Below are 23,780 nucleotides of genomic sequence, written 5' to 3' on the forward strand. Positions count from 1 at the left end.
CCAGTCCTGGAATTAACTTCTTAATCGTCAGGTCTTTGAATGGACACAATGTCATAATACAAGTTAGCTTACAGATCGAATGCGTGCGGCGCTGAATCACTTTAAACCGAGCTCCGTTCAGACCTCAGGGATGCGAGTGACTTGCGGTATCTTGGGGACGCCATCGTTCTGGGTATTTATCCTAGGCGGTTCAATGATTCAATGATCAAAGGGTGATTCGGGAACTGTATTTGGTTGCAGAACTAAGAAGAATATGAGCATTGTGGTTGTATAGTGACAGAAAGCGTTGATGGTCAGATCATATGATTGAAATGGACTATACAGTTGGCTGAGGTGTGCCTTTGGTACGTAGATACTGGAGAAAAGTAAACATGAAAGCAGGTGTTCTGTGGAAATAAATATAAATGTAGTGTCCCCCGGCTCTAAGCTCGCTGCAGTGTTGGACCAGAGAATCACCAGAGGGTTATGAGTACAGAACATGGCATCCCCAATGTGGTTATCCTAATCTCATGTTCTATCATGATATAGAATAAAGCCCGTCAGTATATAGTTGAAGATGCTGCATGTCATGCATCCAAATCCACCAACGCCAGTGATGCGAAACGGCCAGAAAGATACTCAAAATATACAAGTTGAAAGAAAAATTATGTGAAGATTAGACAAGCAGATACTACCAGTCGACAGCCCAGCCGTTTTTGGTCAAAAAGTCCTCGCACGCTGCTTTTAGTGCGTAGTTCGGACGTAGGTCGTTCACCGTCATTGGCGTCCGCGTGATTGGGTCCACGCCAGATTGCTCAACGTACTTGAGTATTCCAATACGGTCGAAACTAGTGCCCGATGGCACAATGACCGGGTCGTGCATGATCTCAAAGGTGATTGGGTCAATGAGGTAGTCAGGGACGATCTGGCTTGTTAGTATGCAGCGCAATATCAAACGCGGATTCTATAACCTACCCGTTCTTGAATTTCGCCGTTGGATGCAATACGGAACGCGTCTCTCAAGTTCTGGATGTTTTTCTCCGCATCCTCTCGCAGCTCTTTCTGGCTCTCCAAGAACCCTGTCTGCCCAATCTCACCCTGATCCAGCTGTCTCTGCAGATCGCCCAACGCACGGTTCAAGTCCGCTTCGACCAGCTGCTCCATCATCGCCAGAGTCTGGCTCATCTCGCGCAGGCGAGCAGACTCCTTGGCGGCCCAGATCTGCTGCTTAGCGCGCAGCACGGTCTTCGACAAGTTCTCCGTTTGGCTAGGGGGTTTCTTGCCTGGCATATCGGTGTTTCTCACGGCCAGGCTCGCGCGATATGCATCGATAGCGACATCGTACGCTTCCTGCGGCCGTTGGAGGTTCAGCAGCGCCTGCGCAAGGTAGTTGCAACTCTTTAGACTGAACGGCGACTTTTGTCCGTAGAGTTCAATGGCGGCGCGCGCATCGTGTTCGGCGCCGGCCCAATTCTCCAGCTTTGATCGCGTGATGGCGCGGTTTGCAAAGTAGGCTGCCTCGCGGGGGTTCTTTGTGATCCTGTAAATGCGTATTCTCTCTTTAGTTGCCACACACTCTATAGAGAAAGATTTGTCTGCATTAATTGGACTCACGCTTGTGAATAATAGTTCTCCGCATCGGTGTAGTTGCCCTCCTTGTAGGCCTTGTCGCCCTGTTTCTTCAACTCGTCCGACATTCTGGCTAGCCGGGTTGCTTCGGAAGGGAAGAAATGGAAAGTCCACACCCGGGTTACTCTTTTGAGGCAGTAAGGAGCTATGTCGAATTGCTCAACGGATTCCGGGAGAGTGGTGGGGCAGTTGGTCCACCGAGCCGGGTATGCTCCGAGTATTGGATGTAGGTAGTCTCAGAGCGACAGCACACGCACAACTCAAGATCGATGTCGTAGGACAATGGATATCGAGACAGTATGGTGTCACTGGTCAATAGTATTTTGATCTAAGTAGTGTAAGTGCAGCTAGAGCCGATGACAGTTCCGACGACAGTTCCGACGTTCGTGTGAATACTGCTATTGTGAGAATGCTGCACACAGAGGCAGGTTCAAACAACCACAGACAAGTGAAGGGGCCTTGCCCGTCAGTTTCAGGAGTTCGGCGAAGCACGAGGGGAATTGCAAAAGCCATCTTCTCTGTGATCGGGTGTGGTGTTTAATGTCTTGCCGTGAAGCTGGGATCGAAAGTAATCGATCCCCGCAGAATCTACATCTGACTCAGCAACGCTGTGAATCTGCCTTTATACACAACAAGTCGATCGGCAGAGGATGAAACATTTATTTCTATCTCTATCCCTGTAGTTTAAGGTAACATGGGTAAATAATCACAAAATCATTTGGCCTGCCAAATTATTCCTGATTATGTGGTATCGTGGCTCGTGTAAACATTTTCAAAGAATCGTCGCTGAGAAAGCACAACAAGAGCTAGGTCGGGAGTTGGTCTGGCTTGCTCCCCACGCCTGGACGGTTTGGTATTCCTCGAAGGCCCGTCGATGTGTACGATTTCACGAGCACCGTCGACTTTCCAAACATGTCCCGGTGACATGGTCATACAGCAGAGTCGGTCTCGGTCCGAGTGTATGCTAGTAGAAAAGGTGGGGGCCCCGCCTGAGCCTCTCTCGACCGTCGAAATCCACATTTACTTAGCGAACTCGGCCTCATAGTCCTTGATAGCCTGGACCTTGGGGGCAGAGGAACTGTTGGGGTCGAACTTGTAGGTCACCCACTCGTTGGCGAGGCGCTTGGCCAGCTCGAGACCGATCACGCGCTGGCCGAAGCAGAGCACCTGGGCGTCGTTGCTGAGGATGGCACGCTCGACGGAGAAGGAGTCGTGGGCAGTGACGGCGCGGATGCCGGGGACTTTGTTGGCGGAGATGGCAACACCCAGACCAGTGCCGCAGATGAAGAGACCGCGGTCAGCCTTGCCGTCCCGGATGAGCTTGGCTCCCTCGACGGCAGGGTGAGGGTAGGCAGTCTTGTCGGAGGTCGAGTTGACACCGACATCGAGGACCTCGCTGACGTTGGGGTTCTTGGAGAGGACCTCCTTGAGGGTCTCCTTATAGGGCTGGCCAGCCTCGTCGGCGGCGAAGACGATGCGAAGGCTCTGAGACATTGTGATTTGAGGTAGTTGGAAGTAGTTGAAGGACGATTGGAAATTGATAGAGTATCGGTAGAGTATGTAGCGAAGATCAATGGGAGATGATACGTTCAAGGAAAATAGAATGAATAGACTTTAGAGAGACAGCGTCAGGAGGAAATGAAGAGGCCTTTTATATCTTGACTGCAGTGTCTCAGCCGTCTCACTGATACCACCCCCAACTCGAGCGGAGACGATAGCCGATGCCTCTCAGGTTCAAATCGGCCGAACCAAGCAGTCAACATGCGATTTTTTGGTCGTCTCCACGTTGGCGTCATGGCTGGCTCGGTTGGCACCTCCCATGCCCAGTTTCATGTGTATTTCTTGGGTGATTGGTGTGTTCTGATTGATTGTTTGGAGATCCACTGCTAACATCTATGAAGGCGGAGATTAACACGAACCGTCGCGAGTACCTTCATCTTGCTACAATAACAGCCGCCATTATGGCAAGGTTACAAAGTACCATCCAATCAATAACCAGGCGCTCGGGGCTTTTAGGAGCCTGGCGTCGACCTTCGTCTCTTTAATCGCGCCACCACACTCTCTTGAATCGTCCGTCTATCCCTAACGCAGGTGGAGCTTGTTTCGACAATCTATAGGCAAGCCGCTAGCCTTGAAGGGCATCGGTCCGCTCCTTACAGACAGCCTGCTGCCTGCAATAAGATGCTGATCTCGAATACATCAGATACCGAAAATCCAAACTCACTTTAGCCCGAGATTGCGCGTTGATGCTTGCTGTCTGTCCGATGACGTAAGGCCTCGCCATCCTTACTCTGGCCAGTAGTACATTGTCCATCCTCTCTTCACCGCGCCACCCAATTCAAGGAGTGCTGTGCCAGGGCAGATGCATAGATCGCAGAGCTATATTAGCAGCGACACTAGTATTCATGATACCTATGGAGTAATCCACTGTGACTGCAACTCTGGAGCCATAGGCAGTTCTGCTCGGCGAGCTACCCCACCTGCCAATCGAGGCTGCCCCGCCGTGTCGTATTTTACCAGCCGTAACAGGCACAGTAGCTTAGGTCAACATACAATTCCGGTAATTTTACATTGGTATTACCATAAGCTCGGGAGGCTCCTTTCAGCTTGCCCGGTGCTCTCAGGAGACTGTTGCTGCTCAGGCACAGCCCGGGATACCACATTCATCCAGCGGATCCATACCCACTCCTATAATCGCACAAACTCTCGGGGTCATCAGTCTCATGACCAACTTCATCACCGTGCTGGACATTCTGGCCTTCTGGCCTATTGTCCGACAATTCAAATACGTCGATGGTCCCTGAGAGAGCGCCCCGCCTGTCCACTTTTTCCTCCCCATTGTTCTCCATTTTATCCCCGGATCGTCTTCTCCAGACTATCATCGCTCATCGACATAGCGGAGCACAACTGTCCGGGCATTAGCCTCATTGGATGGGTACATGCGCTGCGTGGGACGATCTTTGAGTCTCTCTCCTCTCACTAGGTAAGTCCACCGAGTGCAGCTCCATTCTCTCGCTTTTCAGAATGGTTTTGCTAGTCGCCAATGAGATTGTTAACCGTCAAGAATGGATCATTCCCTAATAAACACTCTGCAGCGATTGGCAAGCTCTGTTCTGGTCTGGGTACAACGACATTCGATTCATTTCGCTATCATTCTTCTGGTGTCACCACTTCTCGAGCATAACCCATGACCCTCCTTATCTGACCAAGCCAGCAAGAACCGGTTTGGCAGCGATAGACAGTGAGACAGAAAATCCGTATTGAAGAGACACGGGCTGTTACACTTGCAGCGAATATGGCTACCGGCACGAAGCGGACCTACCCGGTCCTGCCCAAAAATCTACTGCTCATTTCCTTGAAGATGTATTTCGAGCCGTCTCGAACTCTGGAATACTGCCGTGCGCTACTTGATCCAAAAAATGACATCGTCCGCCCAGAGAACCGATCCAAGCTCCTCCTCGCGCTAATCCCGGACTTTCTTACGATTTATCCCTGCGCGGAAATCATCAGGGAGTATGTCTCGACGCTACCAAAGGACGATTCTCCTTCGCTTCCCGCCCCATTCCTGCTCGGTGCACAAGACTGCTTTTGGGAACCGCTGGGAGCCTACACCGGCGAAGTCTCACCACTGTCTCTTAGCTCCTTGGGTGTCTCCATCGTTGAGTTAGCTCATGCGGAGCGTCGCTCCATCTTCGGTGAAACAGACGAACAGGCAGCACGCAAGGCCGCCGCAACCTGCGCACAAGGAATGGTGCCTTTGGTGTGCATTGGAGAAATCAGTGCCCCTGGTCCAGTGGCTTCGGCAGCAGTTGGACTTGCAGTACGCGAATGTGAACCACTTGTTCGAGCGATATTGAATGCCATTCCGGCCGATGCACCTATCATATTCGCCTACGAACCTGTCTGGGCCATCGGAAAGCCTAAGCCCGCAAGTGTGGACCACATCTCTGCTGTTGTGGATGGTCTTCGCGCTTTAATCGGCCGGAGATCGGGAGACGTTCGCATTCTGTATGGCGGCAGTGCTGGTCCCGGTCTGTGGGGCCCTGGGGGTCTGGGGAAAGCCGTCGACGGCATGTTCCTAGGCCGATTCGCACACGAGATTGAGGGCGTGCGTAAAGTCGTCCGCGAAGTCGAGGAAACTCTTACTTGAAGGATCAAAGCAAGTTTTGGAACAACTTAATTGCGCATTTTACGGCGCAGGCGGATAGTCATAGAACGCACTGGTCGGGACCGGAGTGAAGAAGCAGCATACAAGCACGTGTGGTGCAACGATCTTGAAATAGAACATAATGTGATGACATGATATACCTTTTCGCGATATTTCTCCTCCTTAGATGGAAAATTACGGCTCTGATTTCCCTGCGAGCCGTGCTGCAGCACACAATGCAATATGACCTCATGAAGCTTACATGCAGTGATACTGTACAGCCTGTCGATTTATGTGATATCTACTCTGGGTTGACCATGCAGGGTACTTTTGCATGATCAGAAAAGGGCCGGTGTGCATGCAACAGTTGGCTATCATCTACGGACCAGAATCGACTCCTCATTATACTCTATCGTTTATTGTTGTTTTGTTTTTTTTTTTTTTTTTTTTTTTTTTTTTTTTTTTTTTTTCTTTTTTTTTTTTTTTTTTTTTTTTTTTTTTTTTTGGTTTTTTTTTTTTTTTTTTTTTTTTTTTTTTTTTTTTTTTTTTTTTTTTTGGCATTTCACTCCTTTTTCGCCATTCGAAGTTCTTGCTTCACTCGAGTTACAGTGCCAATGCCACCATAGACCACACCAGTGTACATCATGGCAACAGATGCCCCTGCGTCCAAAACAGCGCGAGCCTGTTTCCCGTTGGTGATACCACCCGAAGCGAAGATAACTTTGCGCGGCAGTCCGCTTGGCGCTTCCACAGGAGGAACGTTTTCCGAGCCTGCCTCTGCTTGCGCTATGGTCGCTGCTGAATCCTTGGCGGATCCGGCCGTTTCCGACTCCGCATCCAGCATGGAGCGGTACCGAGCCACAAGGGCCACTGTGCGATCGAACAGCTGTGGGCCTGAATACCCGCCGGTTTCTGTTAACGTTGCCTGCTCCTTGGGCGGAAGAGTGTAACCTTGAGGTAGAGGGTCGGGGCGACGGTTTGTTGTGTTTCCGACAATCACTCCGTCGACACCGGATGCTCGGACGGCCTCGCAGATACCAGAGACTTGCTCATCTGAGTCTTCATCCGGACTGACCTTGACCATAACATATGGTTTGGTCCTGCGGTTCACGCTCTTTGCGGCGCCAACGACAGCACTCAGGATAGCTGTGAGCGGAGCAGTGGCTTGAAGGTCACGGAGACCGGGTGTGTTGGGGCTCGATACATTCACAACAAGAATATCAGCGTATTTGGCCACACGGTCCACGCAATACACATAGTCGCGTTTGATGGCTTCAATATCGCCGTCAGGAGTGGCCTTGTTCTTTGCCACTTGGACAGCTAAAAGCTTACCAGGCTGAAGACTGCCTGGTGGCACACCAGCTTCGCCGTCCAATACACGCTGCTTAGCCGCATCGTATGCCCCAAATCCGTTTGCGTAGGCAAAATTGCGTACTCGTTGCTCCAAGATAGCCGCCATGTGATCTGCGCCTTTGGAGTTGAGGCCGTACCGGTTTATCATGGCTCTCTGTGATGGAAGTCGAAATACGCGAGGACGCGGGTTACCATCCTGTGGTAAGGGTGTCGTACCCCCGACTTCGACAATGGCAGGTCCGATCGCGAACAGCGGATCAGGGATCTCAGCATGCTTGTCCAGGCCGCCCGATATGCCAATTGGGTTTGACAGTGTATACCCGAAGACCTATCCGCCATAAGTATTAGGGCCTCGATCTTCCATCACAATAAAAGAACCACCCACCTCTGTCGCCAGCGCCCCATCCCCATCCGGATCCCCCCGTTCCCTTGGATGCAAGCCATACTTATACAGCATCTTTAAAGTATCAACACCAACGTGATGCGCATCTTCCGCATCAGGATACAATGCTCTAATCAGCGGCACAACACCGTACCGATGCACACTCGCCCGCGTGTCCGTCCCGTAGACATATCCAACCAGCAGCGTCAGCGCCAACGACGTTCCCAGGACTGTGCGTCGCAGACCCCGTCCGGCTTTTTTGGGCGCTTCTTTGACGCTTATATTGGCTGACTCGGCTGCTGACTCGGCGGTTGCTTTTGTAGTTGCCGCTGCGGCTCCGCTGTCAGAGGCGAATCGAAGCTGTCTGCAGGTTAATGGGAGACGGCGACAACCACCCAGACGAAAGGCTCCTGTAAAACTGAGTTTTCGGAAAGAATTCGTAGCCATTGCGCCGGTGCTTCGTCTATGCTTATATAGTAGTGTTGGAATGCAGGATTGGTTTCGAGTTTGTAGACCTGTGTGGACCACCAACTTTAGCAAGTGTCCTCTCCCCCAACGCTCGAATCAAAATCATAATCCAGAAGCAGTTGGAACTCAATCCGGTAGCGACTAATTTTCGGGTCTGGCAAATGTTCGCGCTTGCAAGATAGTTAAACCACTCACCAGCCTACCAAGTCAACTGGCCTAACCACAAAGCCAATTGCAGACCTCAACCTAACCTTCCAAGGCAAGCACAAAAATAAATTGTCTTGAGCGCCGAAATACCAGATCGTCTTTGTAAGGCTATAACCGAGGAAGCCTACTCCGATAGAACTTCCGGGCTCGGAATCGGAGGTCTTCAGTACACCGCTTTGACAAGAATGTGGAGTGTGTGACGGCGGTCAAAATACAACAGGCAAAACTCCATGTGCGAAAGATGCAGTATACTATAGAGTACCTGGCGCAAGGAATGGTGTCTGAATGTATTTGCTTTGCTGTGTCCCAAAGGAGTCTGGTTGTTGCGAAAATAATCTTAGACAACTACCAAATACATAAAAGAAAGAAGGAAGAAAAGCATCATGGTTTCGCTGAACTCCAATTCGCCAGGTACAGTAGATGCCACACAAACAAACAGAACACACGATTGTGCCGCCTGACGCCAATTGGCACAATGACAAGAGTCAAGGACCAAGCCAGGCCGGAGCCAAGAATCATTAGAAGGAGGTTTTTATAGAAAGCTTTCAACGTTCTAGTCGCGATGATAATACAGAGCGTGATGGGGAAGGTGGGATAATGAGGTCATTCATCGCTCATTTTATCGACGTCGTCTTCTTCTACCTGAGGCTGTGAGTCTGCGCGTGTCTCATCGGCGTCCTGGGGCTCGGGCTCCTCAGCCGGCTCAGGGGGCGGAGGCATCGTCTTAGCGAACTTAGGATCGATAGCAGCGCGGTAAGTTGAGCGTTTGTAAACTTCAGCCTCCTCCGGATCGCGAACCACAACTTGCATTTGGTGAACCTGGTCTTCCTTTGATTTAGGCTGAGTAGGGGCGAGACCTGCCTGGGCGATGGTTCGTGAGCGCTCAGGCTTGAGGCGTGTTTTCGAGATGATCGGGTAGTAGTAAGCGGCTTTTTGTGTCTGTGAAGCAGCATCGCCCTTTGCTTCCGCAGGGTCGTAGAGCGTCAATGCGATGTCTGTTTGTTTCTGGGCATTACCGAGGGACTGCGAGTTGGTAGCGTAAGTGCGCTGGCGATCATAGCGATGGAACTTCGCATCGTCGGGACCTTCGTTGGTGTAGAGGTCTTCATTGTCACGATCCGGGTTTGATAATTGCAAGCTCGCGCGAATGTTATTTACTAAATCTTTCTTCTCCGGTAGGAATAGATCGTAGTCGTATGGAACAGGGCCGGGGTCAGGATACAAGCTAGGATTGGACTTGTGCAAGGCTTTCTTTGTAGCATACTCCTGCGCAACGCGCTCCTCTGGCTCAGAGGGTAGCAGAACTGCAACATCCATACGCTCGTCCCGCTTTCCGCCAGAATTCTGAACGGGCGCCTTGTCGAATTTGAACTGCACGAATCCTCCGGGGTCGGGAAATCCTTGTAAATCTGGAACAAGCGGGAAAAATCCAACGGGCTTCAGCTTTGGATTATCTGGATGGACAGGTTGGGCCCATGCATCCATCTCGAGCTTCGTTGGAACGTGACCTTTTATATGGCTTGAGGTATCTTCGCCCACGTGTTTGCTATTGGGGTATGCAATATCGAATCCCTTCATGATATATTTCTTGATATATGTAGGGTCATCCTGGGACTTTTTGTCGAGGCGCTTGAGACGAATAGGCGTATTGACCTTCGGTCCATCGGGCGCGCGAATGCCTGCGGAGATATATTGTGTACGACGCAGAAAACTGACGTTGGCATTCTTGGGCGCTGGATTTTTCAATTGATCGAGAGTCAAGAGTAGCGGCAGGTCAGCCGGATCAACTGGGTCGGGGTTCTCTGGTAGCATGATTGCTGAAGCAGAAACCAGGTCAGTCCGCTAAGTGTTGCGCAAAAGCCTGGCGTTGTTCACGTACCACTCTCGTCGCCTAGGTGCAACCCCGGAATACCGACTAGGTCAATTGGCATACCACCTTCAGCATCAACGTCAATGTTTAGCTCTTCGCGTCGTCCTAGATTAGAAGCAAAACCGGGAGTGAGAAATCTCTCAAGGCCCTCGTGGGGGATGTCGAGGAACTTCGGAGGCATATCGGGAGGAGGGAGATCATTTCGGTAGCGCAAAGAAGCGATATATTCCTGGTGGAAGCCCCCAGAGGAGCTGCTATCCTTTGACTTCGACATGTCGGTTTCGCGCTTGTAAATCTTGTTACTCGGAGCAACAGTTTTGTCAAGGAGCAAGGTGGTGTGCAAACTGTCAATGCGGCGTTAGCAGCGCTAGGTACTCGATGCCCCAGATCTAGTTTGCGCAAGGACATACTTCAAGCGGGCAGGTCAATTAGAGGAATCCAGATTCCCATACAACACCCTCCTCAGCGTCCTGAGCAGCGAATTTGACGGATATAAGTGCTGTAGGGAAAAATGAGCAAGTTATTGATTGATCCCATTACCAATAAGGCGAAACACAGCGCAAACTTACTGGGGGTTGAAGGGAGCTATTCTGCACAACTTGACCGCCTGATGTTTAAGGCTAAGTGCACAATTGCTCAGGTGCAGTAAGGAATGTTAGCCCGAAAGCTGTTTTGCTTTCTGCTAATGTAGCCCATTTTACACTAGAGCATTTTGTGCCATCTATATCGTAATAACCTGCAAAAGTCTGAGAATATCCAAAACTGTATTAAGCTATATAGAATCATGAATAGGCACCTTCTAATTTTTCAGTACCCGACATGCCCAGGAACGCCCGTAGAAGAAATCAATTTAAAATCAGTAGGCCCACATGCATTTGTATGCAAGCAGACGGTGTCCTAGACGGTCGTACTCTAGCTGGCTGATCCAACTATCGTTCGTCCCACTGAGTTTCCCAAACACGCTGGCGCCCTTCCAGACAACTACTTGCGGATCAAGGTCTCTTGGAGGCGTACCGATCATGATCTCCTTGGCAAAGCTCGGCTGAAGAAGCTGAAGACGTTCCTCTAAGAACAAATGGAAGTTACTAACCAGGCTTCCCCCACCGACGACCATGATTCCACCGAGGAAGTCTCGCATCTTGCGCTCGTCTGAACGAGCAGCATGCATGATCGAGGTGAGTATTGCCTTGTCCAATGGGTACACCGGGAGGATATCATCTCGCTCCTCAATCGTGGGAGCACGGGGTTGAGACGTGTTTTGGCCCTGTCCGGCTGGCGCAGGGGTTGCGGCGCCTCCAGCCTGCGGGGTACTTTCGGGCCCGGGAGAGCCTACAACAGACGAGCGAGGGGTGGCTTCGGCTTCCTGCACGCGGCTGAGAGCATTCAGTTGTTGCGAGCGGCTCGGAGTAGCTTGCACGTCCGGGATACTCGTTTGAGACTCGCCGTTGACCTGGTTGGCAGACGACGCCGGGGCAAGTGCTGTTAGAATTTCTGACTGAGCGGCGGATGTTGGGTCATTTGGTTGGCCGTCATAGATATCCACAGAGCGCGCAATTAACTTTCTCCGTCCATTCAGCTTCCGCGAGTTGTCGAACAACGACGGCTGGAAAATGCCCATTGGAGCAAGATGCACCTCATCGTATGCTTTAAACGTGTACTTACGAGTGTCCTGACCGGCAACTCGAAGGTGAAAATCAAAAACCTGCACTGAAACACTGGCCTCATTCATGGTGCAAACGTTCTTTTTCAACTCCTCGGCTAGCAGGAAGTCATACCTGCGCCAGAGGTTTATCTCTTCGTAGGGGAAGTGATCGTAAAGCATCATTTTGATGAACAGCTCGGTCACATCGGATCCACCATATTTCAGGTTTACTCGCGAGTTCTCGACACACATCCCTTCCTCCACACAACATATTGATGTCTTTTGCGCGCCGACGTCAACGACACAGGCCGAGGTAAAACCAGCGCCAAAGGTAGCCGCCAGGCTCTCCTGAATGAAGCACACCCGAGCGAACGAGAACTCTCTCATGAGCATCTCAAGAATCTGGGTGACGTATGACTTGTCGAAGAGGTCCGGAATCACAAACACACAAGAGTATTGCGGCCAATCTTTCTTGCTTGTGAGACCCAACTGGGTCTTAATCGCATCCTCCAGGATAATCGAGACGTCAAGAAACAGAAGTCTCTTGTTATCATAGTCTTGCTCATTACACCAGCCATATTTTATCGGCCAGTAAAGCTTGTAACGGGGCTTTGACTCATCCGGTATCCGTAAGGCCGGTTGTCCCACAATATATTCGGGCGCCGGGTCTGGAATTTCAGTCCATTCGACTCGCATTGGATCGTTGTGTTCTGAAATGGTCTCTGGTACTGTCCGTCGGTTATAGTTAATTACCATTTCCTTAGAGTTCGGCAGAGTCCGACGCTTGTTTTGACGCATGTGTGTTTTGAGATCGGCCATCATAGTCGCATATTGCGAAGAGAACTACAACAGGATTAGGCGAATGGTCTTAATCATCAAATCAAACATCATGACATACCTCTGGGCCGAACTTCTTCTCCGGCTCCATCTCGGAACCATCATCCAGCTTCAACCTCTTTGGGCGAGGCTCCTCTTGGTCTTCGGCCTCGTTGGTAGTTGACTTTCGCGCTATCACCATAGGAACGGTTTTCGGCAGCGCGTCACTCGATAGACCAATGCGCAGATTCTGGCTGCCGACATGAATAACGACGACCTTTGAGCCTATCGCTTCCGTAGCAGCCTCTTCGGCTTCTTCCATATTTGTATCACCGTCCATCTCCGCCTCCGGTTCCGCTATCCCTGAGTCATTCGCCTTTTCCATTGCCATGGCGCGATCACGATCTTTGGCTTTTTTGGCCATCCGATTCCGATTCTCTTCATTTTGCAGTCTGAACGCTAAGTACTGATCGTCGCGCTTGAGGTAGTCGCTATAGACGAAATAACCAGTCAGTCAGGATCCAGAAGGGCTGTAATAAAACGAGGGAATTAGATGACGAACGTGTAGTAGTTTTTCTGATTTATGGCGGGAATCACAGGCCAACTGGAGAGGTCCATATTGTTATCCGTCCTTTCGAGGCCTGAGTGAGGTTAGGGCATGCATCTCAATGCCGTAGACAGGAATAATTTGGGATACTGACCCTCATCCCGTAGGAGCGCCTTTCCGGACTTCTTGCCCACCATTGTGTGTGGCTCGTGGTTTGCACAGAATAATCTTCGTTGACTTGCGCCGGAGACCGAATCACCGTTATTGGGATCAGGACAGGTCAAGGGGTCCGTCGCGCTTAACGGAAACCCCCAAATCAATTCCTGTGGATGGGGGATACAGAGCGAATCCAGAGACAGATGGTGGGGTGACAAAGAGTTGAGTATTGAAAGAGGTGCAGATAGAGAAAGAGCGTGCTTGCGTTCATCCAGGCAAACTGCGGCACCGACCGTTCTCCATACTTTCCGGCAGAGGCGAATCGCTCTAAACAGTCTAGCGTTAAGGCAGTATAGAGATGCACTATACAAGCATTTTCAACCAGCATAGTGGTTTGACACCAAAAGAAGCCATAACATAACAGAAAAAGACCCTACCTTCATTAGAGTATAGACTTTACATGCTCGATAGCTAACCAAATCCCGACTTCGAAACCTCAGGGTCTTGGACATTGAGTAGAAAGCTTTGACCATCTGATCAGCCGCCCCTGCGATTTAGTCAGCTTCCTCGAAGTTCTGGGGTTTGGATCACTTTCATCGATCATCCTCCGCTGAGATCAAAACACGCTCTCCCTCTCAAAGGTCGACTGGCTTACGCGGGTATCTCTATCTATCACACAGTACTGATCCGCTTGACTATTTCCCGCCGAGACGACGAACCCTTTCTATACGATCGGTCTCCGTTGAAGGCTTTCACAGACTATCGCCGCATTTACTACAAAACAAACACAGCCATGGGAGGGTCACTATCGCGGCTTTGGTCCCTATTTTGGTCTAAGAAGGAAATTCGGATCCTCATTCTTGGACTTGTGCGTCAATAATTTCTGTTGCAATCGCCATTTCTGGGGTCAAGGAGCTGAGACCTTTTCTTCGCAGGACAATGCTGGAAAGACCACTCTTCTCTACAGATTAAAGGTATGTCTCCGCTGTCTCCGTGGCTAGTACTCATGGCCTCAACTTCGCTGCTAACACTCGAATACATAGATCGGCGAAGTCGTGACTACGATACCGACCATCGGATTCAACGTGGAATCGGTGACGTACCGAAATCTCAACTTCAACGTCTGGGTACGTACTTCACGCCACTGTTCGGTGGGCTGAATGAGCTCCGCTCATATTATTTGTTCAGGATCTTGGAGGTCAAACATCTATCCGTCCATACTGGCGATGTTACTATGCCAATACCGCTGCGGTTGTTTTTGTGATCGATTCTACAGACGTCGAAAGACTTGGTACGGCCGCGGACGAGCTCGCCGCCATGCTGAATGAAGAGGAACTCCGCGAGGCAGCTCTCCTGGTATTTGCCAACAAACAAGATCAACCTGGTGCGAAGGGCGCGGGAGAAATTTCGGAAGCACTAAAGCTTGGTGAGCTGCGGGATAGGAACTGGAGCATTGTGGCTTGCTCAGCCATTGACGGTAAAGGTCTGAACGAGGGCATGGACTGGCTGGTGGTACGTTCATCTCGTTCTCCGACGTGGCCTGTACTAATATCCACGCAGCAAACCCTTCAGTCCGAGAACGCATGAGCGCTGGCGTCTTTTGTCGTATGATAGAATTTCTAATATTCCCCTCCTCGGCTTTTGAAGCTCTGGAGTATGTGTCGTTTTACAGTATACCTTTTGTTGTGGAAGTTTTGAGGACAGCATAATATCCTAATCGATTCGAATAACGGTTGGCTTTGTTTGGCTTTTCTTATGTTTGGCATGGCATAGACTCTCAGTATGGTTGGAACTGATTACGGAGCCTTAGAATGCGTGAATGATACTCAGGTGTATAAATCAGTCGAACTGCCTTATAATAGGTGTTGGAAGATAATCGAAGGCCAAGGATCACTAATTGTCAAGATGTCTCCAACATGGTGGTCCCCCTTATCATGAAGATACGACCCTATCAGGATATGTCATGAGATAGGACTATCCTATTAAGGGCGATTGACTGGTGAACGTACAGCATTACGGATCACATTAGCTCTTTACCCTTCATTACCTGCAGTCAAGTTCCAGAAAACATATACAGGTTTACTCCCAGCACTCGGTGCTCCCATCCTCTCTCAGCAACCAATCTACCCCGCAATACCAATAACCCCAGGACCATCCAGGCCACCAATTTTAAGCCAGATTTTCAAGCCGTATAGAGCACAATGGCAACGACCCAACTCCAAACCGCCGCCGTTCTCCCCTCTACTGGCGCAACACTCACCAGCCGCCTCGAGATCAGACATGATCGGCCGATCCCGTCCCCCGCAGCAGGCGAACTTCTCGTCAAGCTCGAGTTCTCTGGTGTCTGCCACTCGGATGTGCACAGCGTGCGCGGAGAGACGCCAATGTTGACGGATATTGCGGGGCATGAGGGGGTCGGGAAGGTTGTCAAAGGTAGGTAACATCGCTGAACAGAGGCAAGATATATGGTATCGAGGGTTAGTGCTGATTTTGATCTTAGTGGGCGAGGGTGTAGATGAAGGTGCTTGGATGGGGAGGAGGGTCGGAATTAGGTATGTGTGCTTATTTTCCTCGAGTGTTCGACTCATGAAGTTACTAGCAAACAGTGGTAATGATTCGTCTTCTGGATCTATAGGTGGCTGTACAGCTCATGCCTAGAGTGCGAGATATGCGAAAGGAATAATACGGCTTGCCCGAATCAGAAGAATGCTGGTGCGGTATGGTGGTCTTCATTGCAATATCTAGACTCTCCAATTTCTAACGGTGCTAACGTATGTTATTAATAGAATGTGCCGGGGACCTTCCAACGTGCGTCTTCACGTTCCGTCCTCTTCAGAGTGGCCATAGCCATCCATGTCCGTAAATTACTGATATCCTCTAGAATACATCGTCAGTCCTGCAGTGCACGTAACGAAGATCCCACCGCAGCTCTCCCCTGACGAAGCTGCGCCGCTGCTATGTGGTATGCTGACTATAAACCAAGTGTGTTGAGGTGCTAAGAGAGAGTGATGTAGCCGGAATCGCCATGTATTCGTCCATCATGAAAACAAAGTCTCGTCCCGGGGATTGGATTGTTCTTCCCGGTGCCGGAGGTGGTCTGGGACACATGTACGGCTTGATTCACTCGCTTCTTCTTTGCACTTCGAAAGGGCTGATTTTCTTTTTGCTAGGGGTGTCCAAATTGCAGTCAAGAAAGGGCTCAGAGTTATAGCCATTGACAGGTAAGTGTCAACACATCTAAACCAGAGACACATCATTCTAGGGCAAGTACAAGTCGCTAACCCTAACGCAACAGTGGTGAAAAGAAACAAAAGCTCTGCCTTTCCCTCGGAGCCACAGCCTTCCTAGACTACAAGACCGACGACGTCGAAAGCGCTGTGAAACAACTAACCTCTGGCCTTGGTGCCCACGCTGTAATCTGCACAGCGAATGGAGAGGCCGCCTACGAGCAGAGTATGCGCTTACTCCGGCGGCTAGGTGTCCTTGTTTGTGTGGGAATACCGAATGTGCCGTTCCGGTTGCCAGCAACACCATTTGACATGATCGTTAAAGGTGCGTTGCTCACTATACTCTACTGCTCCTTGTTCTGGCTTTGATGCTCTTCGGGTTGGAAGGTAACAGTGTGCAGGTATGACTATCGTGGGCAACTCGGCCGGCACGGCCGAGGAGATGGAAGAGTTGATGGAGATGGCTGTGGCTGGGGAGGTGAAGGCCCATATTGAGTGTTTTGAATTCAATCAGATTGACGACGTTATACAGCGACTTGGGAGATCTGAGATTGAGGGAAGGGCTGTCATGCGTATTCCGGAGTGATTGGAAGTACATGTCCGGGTTTGAGCGTATGAATTAGACATCTGATTGCCTAGTAATGTCGGCCAGCGTAAGGTTCCGGTGCAAGGCTTTTATTAGAATGAGATCTTCAGCTTGTGGTGCGTGGAGGTTGGGCAACCCTCGATATGAATCCTAAAGTGAGCCCACAAGAAGTTGGGCTACGCAGACATTCCTTGAAAGCATTACACGTGGAATCTGACATATTTCAAAGGTGATGTTCAGGTATGACCGAGAGCTTGTAGGAGGAAAAACTCTCAAGCAAGCAGTATGGTTAGGCTATGCTTGAGCAATCTCAATTACTCGCTCAGCCAGCTCTAAGAGCGAGTTGTCCCAGGCTAATGGAATAATACCATACAGTATACTCAAACGTCTCCGTCATACCACTTACTTACCTGACCATCTCCCTCGTATGGAGTATCAAACCCAATTGGTGCATATGACGGACGCTTGAAAACCAAAGCTAGCCGCCTCGAGTATCCTTCGTGGAGAACTGGACACAACCGGCCATCGTTTCGTTCCAGCCTGCCTGTGTTCTGCAACAGTCCAACAATTAAATGCGTCATTCACCCCGAATCGTCACCCAAGGTCATCGAAAAGTACGTAACTGCTGCAAGCTCCGCTAGGCCTCTGCGAATCCGGGATATCGTGAAACTTGATCAGCGACGGAGTGAAACATTGCCGCAGCTACCGTCTCCTTCTGCGATGCTGTGGAGCACGCTGTCGATTCTGTTCAAGTTGAGATACATCATCAGTATCAGTGACCGGCTTCATACTGGTTAGTTGCGATGATCTGATGGGTGGAGCAGTGGGAGAATAGTGGTACTGGCACCTCAAGATGTTCTCATGAACATCCAAGCAGCTTCTGAGGACTCCTCTTTTTTCTGTAAACTCAGGGTGCGATCTTAGAGAGATGGAGTAGCTATGGATGATAGTGAGAAGGTGAAAAAGAGCAAGTAAATCAAGAACGAGCGCCAGCTATTGCTGACGATAATGATATGCTAGCGGTTCAAGGGAAAAAAAGGCAGCTACGTGTTGGCGGATCCCCAATCGGTTGTTATGGCGTCGCGGGATATATGCTGACATCATCTACCTGAAAGCATTCATATGGCCGTACTGAAAGACAGTTAGAAACAGTTCAAGATTTAAAGCCTACGGTCAGATACCTTGAAAGTGAATTATAGCCTAGTTTATTGATGTATTCGCATGGGCTTACTATATATAATCACCAACTTCCCTAATAACACAGCTGATTCTCTCTCATTTCTGTAGCTTGTTATCAACAATTCATCTTATTTATTTCATTTTGAATGACGCCGCCTGAATCCTCTTAAATTCGTCAGATGGCGAATTGAAGATGTTGACCGTACGGAATGCGAAGGCCAAAGTGTGGTGGAATGGAGTGCTGTGATTGGCCGACCCGCCCAAGTATACTGGCTATGCAGTGTCTCCCCGAACGTCTGCCGACCGTTTGGCTTCCTCCTGTTCTCCTCGTCAGATTCCCACACATGTCTCCACGCTGCTCTCCTACTTGCCAACCGCTTTATGATCCCTAGCCCGTGCGCTGGTCTGTACTCAGACTAGGTCCTCGGAACAGCTGCAGATGCTTCTAGCAGAAGTCGCAAATCCTAGAGCATTTGCCTCGTGCACGCTGCATCGGACTGGTTCTAACACTAAGCACTCCACCCCCGGGTCTGTTACGGGGCCAATTGCAAGAAAATGGATCTAGGATCGTCTATCTATCTACTCAGTGTACCTCTGCCGCTGTTGACCCAGTTCCGTTTTCAGTCGATATTCCCAACTTGCCCCGGGCCCATGTGTGCTCCTGATAGGGCGTCATGTCCTTTGCACTCTTCCTCGTTCCCTTACTTGAGGAACCAACGCTGTCGACAGACAGTCCTGGTGGGTCAAAGGGGGCAAGCTTAGCTCCTCTTCCCCGATGGTCGGCCGGCGATGGGGGGGTATTTCATTGAAGAAAGCGCCCCTCCCGACTCAATGCTCAATTCGGGGCAGTTTGTTCTCTTCTGTCCTTCTGGTCGTGTCCTTTCACTTGCGCCATGAGCTCTCTTGCCAGTGGCCCAGCTGGGTTCCTTCTGAGCGGCTTCGACCGTCACTATGCGTCCATTGCGGGCGCTGCTTTCTTCGTCTGCGCGCTTGTCGCAGTTGTTCTCGTCGTGGCGTCGCAGAAGCGCAACAAGGCCGATAACAATAGCGGGATCTTCGTCTATCTCCGGTTCATCTACGCCAGTTTCCTGAAACCCCATGACAAAGGCGGAAGCGGCCAACAAGATGCGTTGGAGAGCTTCTATTCTACTCAAGTATGAGCTCATCTCTTGTTCATTGGCTTTCAGGATGTCAGTTGACTGCTCCTCAGGCTACTGTTTACGACACTACCCGGAAGCGCCTTCTGCGTGGTCGGGAGGATATGCTCGGTCTTGTTGCCGCTCAGCTCAAGTACAAGATCGAGAATAAGGAGCTTCGGAAGGGCAAGGCGATCTGGGTCGATGTAAGATTCTCGTGTTCCAGCTGGCCCCGGAAAGACTAACCAATGATGCAGATTGGTGGCGGTACCGGGTAAGCATCGAGCTGAGCGCAGCGTTCCTCTGTCGTTTCTGACAGAGCTCTAGATACAACATCGAGGCTATGGCCGAGTTCGTGTCCGTTCCCGAGTTCTTCTCTCATGTCTACCTTGTCGATCTCTCTCCTTCTCTGCTCGAGGTAGCTCGCCAGCGGTTCGAACGACTAGGATGGAAGAATGTCACTGTCGTTTGCCAGGACGCACGCTCCTTCCAACTGCCAGACGACCATATTGATCCTCTAAAGAGCGTGGGAGCCGGTGCTGATCTGGTCACAATGAGTTACAGCCTGTCAATGATTCCAGGTGAGGACTTGCTTTATACAATTCTCAAACAGCCATTAACAGTAATAGATTATTACAGCGTGGTAGACTCACTAGGCAAATTGGTGAAGCCGTCTGGGCTGTTGGGTGTTTGTGATTTCTACGGTAGGGCCCAGGTTTGCAGCTAGCCATGAGAAAAACGCTAATGCTCGAAAAGTCCAAAGCATTGTCGATGTCTCCTCCAGGAATTATATTGGCGGTGTCTTCAACCGACATGTTAACTGGCTGGGTCGTGCGTTCTGGCGCGCTTGGTTTGAGGCAGACCGTGTGAACCTTGATGCCGCTCGCAGAGACTATTTGGAATATCGGTTTGGAACTGTCATTTCTGCGAGTGAGCGTAACTACTTACTCGGGGGCATCCCCTACTACATCTTCATTGGCCGCCAGAAAGATATCTACCCGAATCAGGCAAGCCGTGAGGCCATAGAAAAGTTGGACGCTTCATTCACAGAATCGCCGTATCTGTCTCCAGCAAACCATCGCGAGGAGATGGGCAAGGCAATCATCCAGAGCACACAAGAGATTCACTCCAAAGCGTACGAGTCGGCCGTCGTCAACCTGAGCGCCAACCTTCCCCTGCCCGCTGCCTTCTATCAAAACCACCATTACCGCATCTTCTATAACGATCTCCTCCCGAAACACACTCAATTCAAGAATGAGTACATCTATGCCTTCAACTGGGAGGATCCTCGGGTTGACCACAGACTACTCAACATAAAGCGCGACGATGTCATACTGGCTATCACAAGTGCTGGTGACAACATCCTAGACTATCTGCAGAAGAGCCCGCGCCGCGTGCACGCCGTTGACTTGAACCCCAACCAGAACCACCTCATCGAGCTCAAGGTTGCAAGCTTCATCGCCCTCGGTCACCGTGATGTTTGGAAGATCTTCGGCGAAGGAAAGCATCCCGAGTTCCGGAACCTTTTGATTTCCCGTTTGAGCCCTCACCTATCAAGCCAGGCTTTCCAGTATTGGCTTGAACACAGTCATGTCTTCACCTCATCTTCTGGCCGAGGACTCTATGAGACCGGCGGCTCTCGCCACGCCATCAAGATGATCCGCTACATCTTCAAAGTCTTCGGTCTGGAGGGCCAGGTGAAAAAGCTCTGCGAGGCCCAGACCCTAGCTGAACAGCGTCAGATTTGGCCTCGGATCAGGGCCGTTTTGTTGAGCAGGCCCCTTCACTGGGCGGTGGTGAGCACGGAATGGTTTGCCTGGAAAGCCGCGGGCGTTCCTCGGAATCAGCGAAACATGATTGTAGAGGATTATTTCAAGCGCAATGGTCTCACAAAAGATATGAGGAACGCCAAAGATATCAGCGGCAAGTCGATCTGGGAATACGTCGTGGACACATTAGACCCCGTTGTCCATGAAACGATGATCAGCAACGACAACTACTTCTACTACCTTTGCCTGAAAGGTCAATTCTCCAAAAGGTGATTACTCCTAGTCTGATTATACAGACCCAGATTAAACAGTCGGACAGATGCGCTCCCGCCTACCTCTCACCCCAAGCCCACGTCAAACTATCATCGCCGGGCGCCTTCGACGGCCTGCGCATCCATACGGACGAGATCAACGAAGTTATTGGGCGTATCACGCCTCGAAGTCTCACGATCGCCGTGGTACGTTCCTTCAACATCTCCTCGCCGCTGCTTTCGCCCGCTCTCTTTTTGTACTTACCGTAATCTTGCAGATCATGGACTCAATGGACTGGTTCGACCCAGAGGGCACCGAAGCCACCGCTCAAGCCCAGAAATTTAATCAAGCCCTCAAGATGGATGGCCGCATCCTCCTCCGCTCCGCTAGTATCGAGCCCTGGTACATCAAGAACTTCGAGGAGAACGGCTTCTCGGCGAGGCGTGTTGGGGCTCGCTTCTCGGGTACTTGCATTGACCGGTATGTTTTATTTTCTTCCCGCCGCATCGGTGAAGAAGACCATGATCTGATAACGACCTGCACAGTGTGAACATGTACGCCTCAACCTGGATCTGCACAAAGACCAGGGAACTCGAACGCCCAACACAAGATAAGCGGTCGAATAGCGTCGAGTATCTGGAGATCTAGTCCAAGTCCTCTATCATCAGTACCTTTGAGTTTCGCAGGCGAATCCGAATCTGTGATATACCTTGATGTTATACGACCTACCCTACAGTACCTACAGGAATCATTTCCACCTTGTTTCGCTAAGTTTGATTCTATATTCCCAACTTAACCCCATCTCTGATAATTCGCCTGTCGTACACGGGATATTATGAAAGACAGGCAGCATGATGCCGCCGATATATGTGACATGTCTTCTAGAAATACAGATGAAACATAGATATAATTAGATATTTTCTATGCATACAAGATAAGAAAAACACTGTCTGCACATAGAGGGCGTATTTTAGCAATTTTGTCTATTCAGTCCTGCCAATCATGCACGTAAAGATACAAGGCTCTCGCATAGGGCATAAGCAGAGGCAACATCAACATTAGGTGTTAGGGTGAGTGAAAAGCGAGCAGCGTGCGCACGACACTCTCTGTACAGCGAAACAAATTCATCGCCAAGAGGAAAACATAAGAGCCGAAGAAGAAAAGTAAAAGTATGCATTAGAAGCTACAATCCTCATCCTTTCCTCTATTGCAAATCAAACAGATAGGCCATGCTGAGCTTCCGAGGAATCCAACGAAGCGCATCGATGCTTGCAACAACTCATAGGAGAGAAGCGAGAAAAGAGAGTATTATCAAAATGTCCAAGCACATCCCCCAAACAGGGATGGCAAATACTCCGTGCCGTCATCTCATGAGATAAAGAGGGAGAAAAGTGGTAAATCGTTTAGTCAGCTTTCATGAGCGGCCATATCTGGCCTTTCCAAAGGAGAAAGGCACGTATCGGTACTTGATCATGTGCTGAATTTGTCGGCGCACTGGACAGGACAAGCCGCGTTAGTGATCATACTGTTTTTCTTTCCATATTGTCCACACGACGGCCAGGGTTCGGTTAAAGAATAGAAAGTGACTTACTCGTCAAGACGAACAACAGAATCCAGTACACCACAAGTACAGGCCAGAAGACGGGGATATCAAAGACAGAGAACCAGGTGCAGAGGAACCCGATGGCCAGGGCACGGGTAGCCGAGTGCCAGAATTTGAATTCGGGGAGACGGCGGATAAAAGGGCGAAACTCGTCGTCCTGCTTTGTCGGGAGGCTGGGGGCGCCCGCGTCGCCATCTTCCAGGCCCTCGTCTTGTGTGAGAGAGGGGTCAAATTTGGGCTGTAAGAAAAGGAGGAAGAGGTTTAGGAGGTAGATCCCGACGGTGTATGCGACTGTGGTCCCGTTAGTTACTGTGATACCTATTTGGGCTTGTACTTAGATTGATTGTAGAAAAGGGACGTACCAATGTACCAGCCCTGGGCGAGGATGATGCGCAGGAAGAAGACGAAAAGGAGCACGGCAGTGCCTATCCAGCGATAGGCTGTGAATGGGGTCGAGGCGTCGAGGTAGGTTTGGTATTGCTATGACCATTAGCTAATTGTTCATTTCTCTTTTTCCTCCTACAAGATGCCCGATTCTATCACGTAGAAGGGCATTGGTACAAACCCTAGCAAGCTTCGAGGTCTGCGCGGAGACTGCGGTAAAAGGCGTCTGCTCGGGCTCAGGGACGTCCATTACGGCGGTTAAAAATGGCCACAGAAAACAAGAAAAGATTAGGAAAATCTGGCGTAAATGAGCGCACTCTCAGCACCAGCTATACGGCATCCAAGAGGTACTAGGGTAGTCGTGGTTCGTGATGGAGGTTGCTAGGCAAAAGTTGTCCACTTCCAGCGTCGGCGGACTGTGCACGCCCGACAGCCACAGCGGAGTGCT

The 23,780-nt window shown here is 50.3% G+C and overlaps 10 protein-coding genes across 10 annotated transcripts; 5 read left to right on the forward strand and 5 right to left on the reverse strand.

Moving 5' to 3' along the window:
• Positions 1 to 313: 313 nt before the first annotated feature.
• BDW70DRAFT_134862 (putative U-box domain protein) lies at positions 314 to 2,115 on the reverse strand. The gene is made up of 3 exons (XM_073736586.1): positions 1,594 to 2,115; positions 955 to 1,519; positions 314 to 904 (listed from the first exon to the last, which is right to left on the reverse strand). Exons 1-3 carry the CDS (start codon positions 1,674 to 1,676, stop codon positions 671 to 673), a joined length of 882 nt encoding a protein of 293 aa, XP_073596813.1. The 5' UTR covers positions 1,677 to 2,115; the 3' UTR covers positions 314 to 670.
• A 513-nt stretch (positions 2,116 to 2,628) lies between these two features.
• BDW70DRAFT_149734 (RpiB/LacA/LacB family sugar-phosphate isomerase) lies at positions 2,629 to 3,102 on the reverse strand (the record flags this gene model as incomplete). Its single annotated transcript, XM_073739056.1, has 1 exon — positions 2,629 to 3,102. The coding sequence occupies one exon, from the start codon at positions 3,100 to 3,102 to the stop codon at positions 2,629 to 2,631; it is 474 nt and encodes a 157-aa protein (XP_073596814.1).
• A 1,635-nt stretch (positions 3,103 to 4,737) lies between these two features.
• Positions 4,738 to 5,924, forward strand: BDW70DRAFT_35965 (triose-phosphate isomerase). The gene has a single exon (XM_073743837.1). The coding sequence runs from the start codon at positions 4,904 to 4,906 to the stop codon at positions 5,756 to 5,758; it is 855 nt and encodes a 284-aa protein (XP_073596815.1). The 5' UTR covers positions 4,738 to 4,903; the 3' UTR covers positions 5,759 to 5,924.
• A 384-nt stretch (positions 5,925 to 6,308) lies between these two features.
• Positions 6,309 to 7,722, reverse strand: BDW70DRAFT_134866 (dihydroorotate dehydrogenase 2). The gene is made up of 2 exons (XM_073736587.1): positions 7,494 to 7,722; positions 6,309 to 7,436 (listed from the first exon to the last, which is right to left on the reverse strand). Exons 1-2 carry the CDS (start codon positions 7,563 to 7,565, stop codon positions 6,318 to 6,320), a joined length of 1,191 nt encoding a protein of 396 aa, XP_073596816.1. The 5' UTR covers positions 7,566 to 7,722; the 3' UTR covers positions 6,309 to 6,317.
• Positions 7,424 to 8,255, forward strand: BDW70DRAFT_35990 (uncharacterized protein). Its single transcript, XM_073743838.1, has 3 exons — positions 7,424 to 7,722; positions 7,814 to 8,026; positions 8,078 to 8,255. Exons 1-3 carry the CDS (start codon positions 7,590 to 7,592, stop codon positions 8,101 to 8,103), a joined length of 372 nt encoding a protein of 123 aa, XP_073596817.1. The 5' UTR covers positions 7,424 to 7,589; the 3' UTR covers positions 8,104 to 8,255.
• A 513-nt stretch (positions 8,256 to 8,768) lies between these two features.
• Positions 8,769 to 13,237, reverse strand: BDW70DRAFT_149737 (actin-like protein ARP8; the record flags this gene model as incomplete). The annotated part of the gene is made up of 6 exons (XM_073739057.1): positions 8,769 to 9,982; positions 10,045 to 10,337; positions 10,905 to 12,520; positions 12,576 to 12,984; positions 13,056 to 13,134; positions 13,195 to 13,237. The coding sequence occupies 6 exons, from the start codon at positions 13,235 to 13,237 to the stop codon at positions 8,769 to 8,771; spliced, it is 3,654 nt and encodes a 1,217-aa protein (XP_073596818.1).
• A 402-nt stretch (positions 13,238 to 13,639) lies between these two features.
• Positions 13,640 to 15,034, forward strand: BDW70DRAFT_134870 (ADP-ribosylation factor family protein). The gene is made up of 5 exons (XM_073736588.1): positions 13,640 to 14,064; positions 14,132 to 14,170; positions 14,240 to 14,323; positions 14,385 to 14,708; positions 14,757 to 15,034. Exons 1-5 carry the CDS (start codon positions 13,990 to 13,992, stop codon positions 14,781 to 14,783), a joined length of 549 nt encoding a protein of 182 aa, XP_073596819.1. The 5' UTR covers positions 13,640 to 13,989; the 3' UTR covers positions 14,784 to 15,034.
• A 105-nt stretch (positions 15,035 to 15,139) lies between these two features.
• Positions 15,140 to 17,215, forward strand: BDW70DRAFT_36009 (zinc-dependent alcohol dehydrogenase). The gene is made up of 9 exons (XM_073743839.1): positions 15,140 to 15,629; positions 15,697 to 15,748; positions 15,832 to 15,913; positions 15,983 to 16,004; positions 16,078 to 16,158; positions 16,211 to 16,304; positions 16,367 to 16,417; positions 16,492 to 16,748; positions 16,825 to 17,215. Exons 1-9 carry the CDS (start codon positions 15,398 to 15,400, stop codon positions 17,007 to 17,009), a joined length of 1,056 nt encoding a protein of 351 aa, XP_073596820.1. The 5' UTR covers positions 15,140 to 15,397; the 3' UTR covers positions 17,010 to 17,215.
• A 1,786-nt stretch (positions 17,216 to 19,001) lies between these two features.
• BDW70DRAFT_167465 (class I SAM-dependent methyltransferase) lies at positions 19,002 to 22,123 on the forward strand. Its single transcript, XM_073742230.1, has 9 exons — positions 19,002 to 19,342; positions 19,399 to 19,541; positions 19,582 to 19,621; positions 19,665 to 19,905; positions 19,948 to 20,028; positions 20,081 to 21,362; positions 21,413 to 21,551; positions 21,623 to 21,825; positions 21,891 to 22,123. Exons 1-9 carry the CDS (start codon positions 19,082 to 19,084, stop codon positions 21,991 to 21,993), a joined length of 2,493 nt encoding a protein of 830 aa, XP_073596821.1. The 5' UTR covers positions 19,002 to 19,081; the 3' UTR covers positions 21,994 to 22,123.
• A 27-nt stretch (positions 22,124 to 22,150) lies between these two features.
• On the reverse strand, positions 22,151 to 23,761 carry BDW70DRAFT_134875 (Rer1 family protein). The gene is made up of 4 exons (XM_073736589.1): positions 23,514 to 23,761; positions 23,311 to 23,428; positions 22,937 to 23,239; positions 22,151 to 22,839 (listed from the first exon to the last, which is right to left on the reverse strand). The coding sequence occupies exons 1-4, from the start codon at positions 23,580 to 23,582 to the stop codon at positions 22,760 to 22,762; spliced, it is 570 nt and encodes a 189-aa protein (XP_073596822.1). The 5' UTR covers positions 23,583 to 23,761; the 3' UTR covers positions 22,151 to 22,759.
• Positions 23,762 to 23,780: the final 19 nt, after the last annotated feature.

This window comes from Aspergillus foveolatus, assembly GCF_047715535.1.
Source record: "Aspergillus foveolatus strain CBS 279.81 unplaced genomic scaffold BDW70scaffold_19, whole genome shotgun sequence".
NCBI classification, from domain to species: domain Eukaryota; kingdom Fungi; phylum Ascomycota; class Eurotiomycetes; order Eurotiales; family Aspergillaceae; genus Aspergillus; species Aspergillus foveolatus.

Coding starts and splice junctions, on each gene's coding strand:
- BDW70DRAFT_134870 (XM_073736588.1), top strand. CDS start 13,990: ATGGGAGGGTCACTATCGCGGCTTTGGTCCCTATTTTGGTCTAAGAAG. Junction 14,171..14,239: donor CTCTTCTCTACAGATTAAAG/GTATGTCTCCGC, acceptor TCGAATACATAG/ATCGGCGAAGTCGTGACTAC. Junction 14,324..14,384: donor ATCTCAACTTCAACGTCTGG/GTACGTACTTCA, acceptor TTATTTGTTCAG/GATCTTGGAGGTCAAACATC.
- BDW70DRAFT_35990 (XM_073743838.1), top strand. CDS start 7,590: ATGCGCATCTTCCGCATCAGGATACAATGCTCTAATCAGCGGCACAAC. Junction 7,723..7,813: donor CCAACGACGTTCCCAGGACT/GTGCGTCGCAGA, acceptor TTGCTTTTGTAG/TTGCCGCTGCGGCTCCGCTG. Junction 8,027..8,077: donor TGTGTGGACCACCAACTTTA/GCAAGTGTCCTC, acceptor ATCCAGAAGCAG/TTGGAACTCAATCCGGTAGC.
- BDW70DRAFT_36009 (XM_073743839.1), top strand. CDS start 15,398: ATGGCAACGACCCAACTCCAAACCGCCGCCGTTCTCCCCTCTACTGGC. Junction 15,630..15,696: donor GGTCGGGAAGGTTGTCAAAG/GTAGGTAACATC, acceptor TTTTGATCTTAG/TGGGCGAGGGTGTAGATGAA. Junction 16,749..16,824: donor ATTTGACATGATCGTTAAAG/GTGCGTTGCTCA, acceptor AACAGTGTGCAG/GTATGACTATCGTGGGCAAC.
- BDW70DRAFT_35965 (XM_073743837.1), top strand. CDS start 4,904: ATGGCTACCGGCACGAAGCGGACCTACCCGGTCCTGCCCAAAAATCTA.
- BDW70DRAFT_134875 (XM_073736589.1), bottom strand. CDS start 23,582: ATGGACGTCCCTGAGCCCGAGCAGACGCCTTTTACCGCAGTCTCCGCG. Junction 23,429..23,513: donor AGACCTCGAAGCTTGCTAGG/GTTTGTACCAAT, acceptor TAATGGTCATAG/CAATACCAAACCTACCTCGA. Junction 22,840..22,936: donor TCTGTTGTTCGTCTTGACGA/GTAAGTCACTTT, acceptor TGTCCTGTCCAG/TGCGCCGACAAATTCAGCAC.
- BDW70DRAFT_134862 (XM_073736586.1), bottom strand. CDS start 1,676: ATGTCGGACGAGTTGAAGAAACAGGGCGACAAGGCCTACAAGGAGGGC. Junction 1,520..1,593: donor GAGAACTATTATTCACAAGC/GTGAGTCCAATT, acceptor ACGCATTTACAG/GATCACAAAGAACCCCCGCG. Junction 905..954: donor ACGGCGAAATTCAAGAACGG/GTAGGTTATAGA, acceptor CTAACAAGCCAG/ATCGTCCCTGACTACCTCAT.
- BDW70DRAFT_134866 (XM_073736587.1), bottom strand. CDS start 7,565: ATGCTGTATAAGTATGGCTTGCATCCAAGGGAACGGGGGGATCCGGAT. Junction 7,437..7,493: donor ATGGGGCGCTGGCGACAGAG/GTGGGTGGTTCT, acceptor TATGGCGGATAG/GTCTTCGGGTATACACTGTC.
- BDW70DRAFT_167465 (XM_073742230.1), top strand. CDS start 19,082: ATGAGCTCTCTTGCCAGTGGCCCAGCTGGGTTCCTTCTGAGCGGCTTC. Junction 21,552..21,622: donor GAAGTCTCACGATCGCCGTG/GTACGTTCCTTC, acceptor GTAATCTTGCAG/ATCATGGACTCAATGGACTG. Junction 21,826..21,890: donor TCGGGTACTTGCATTGACCG/GTATGTTTTATT, acceptor CGACCTGCACAG/TGTGAACATGTACGCCTCAA.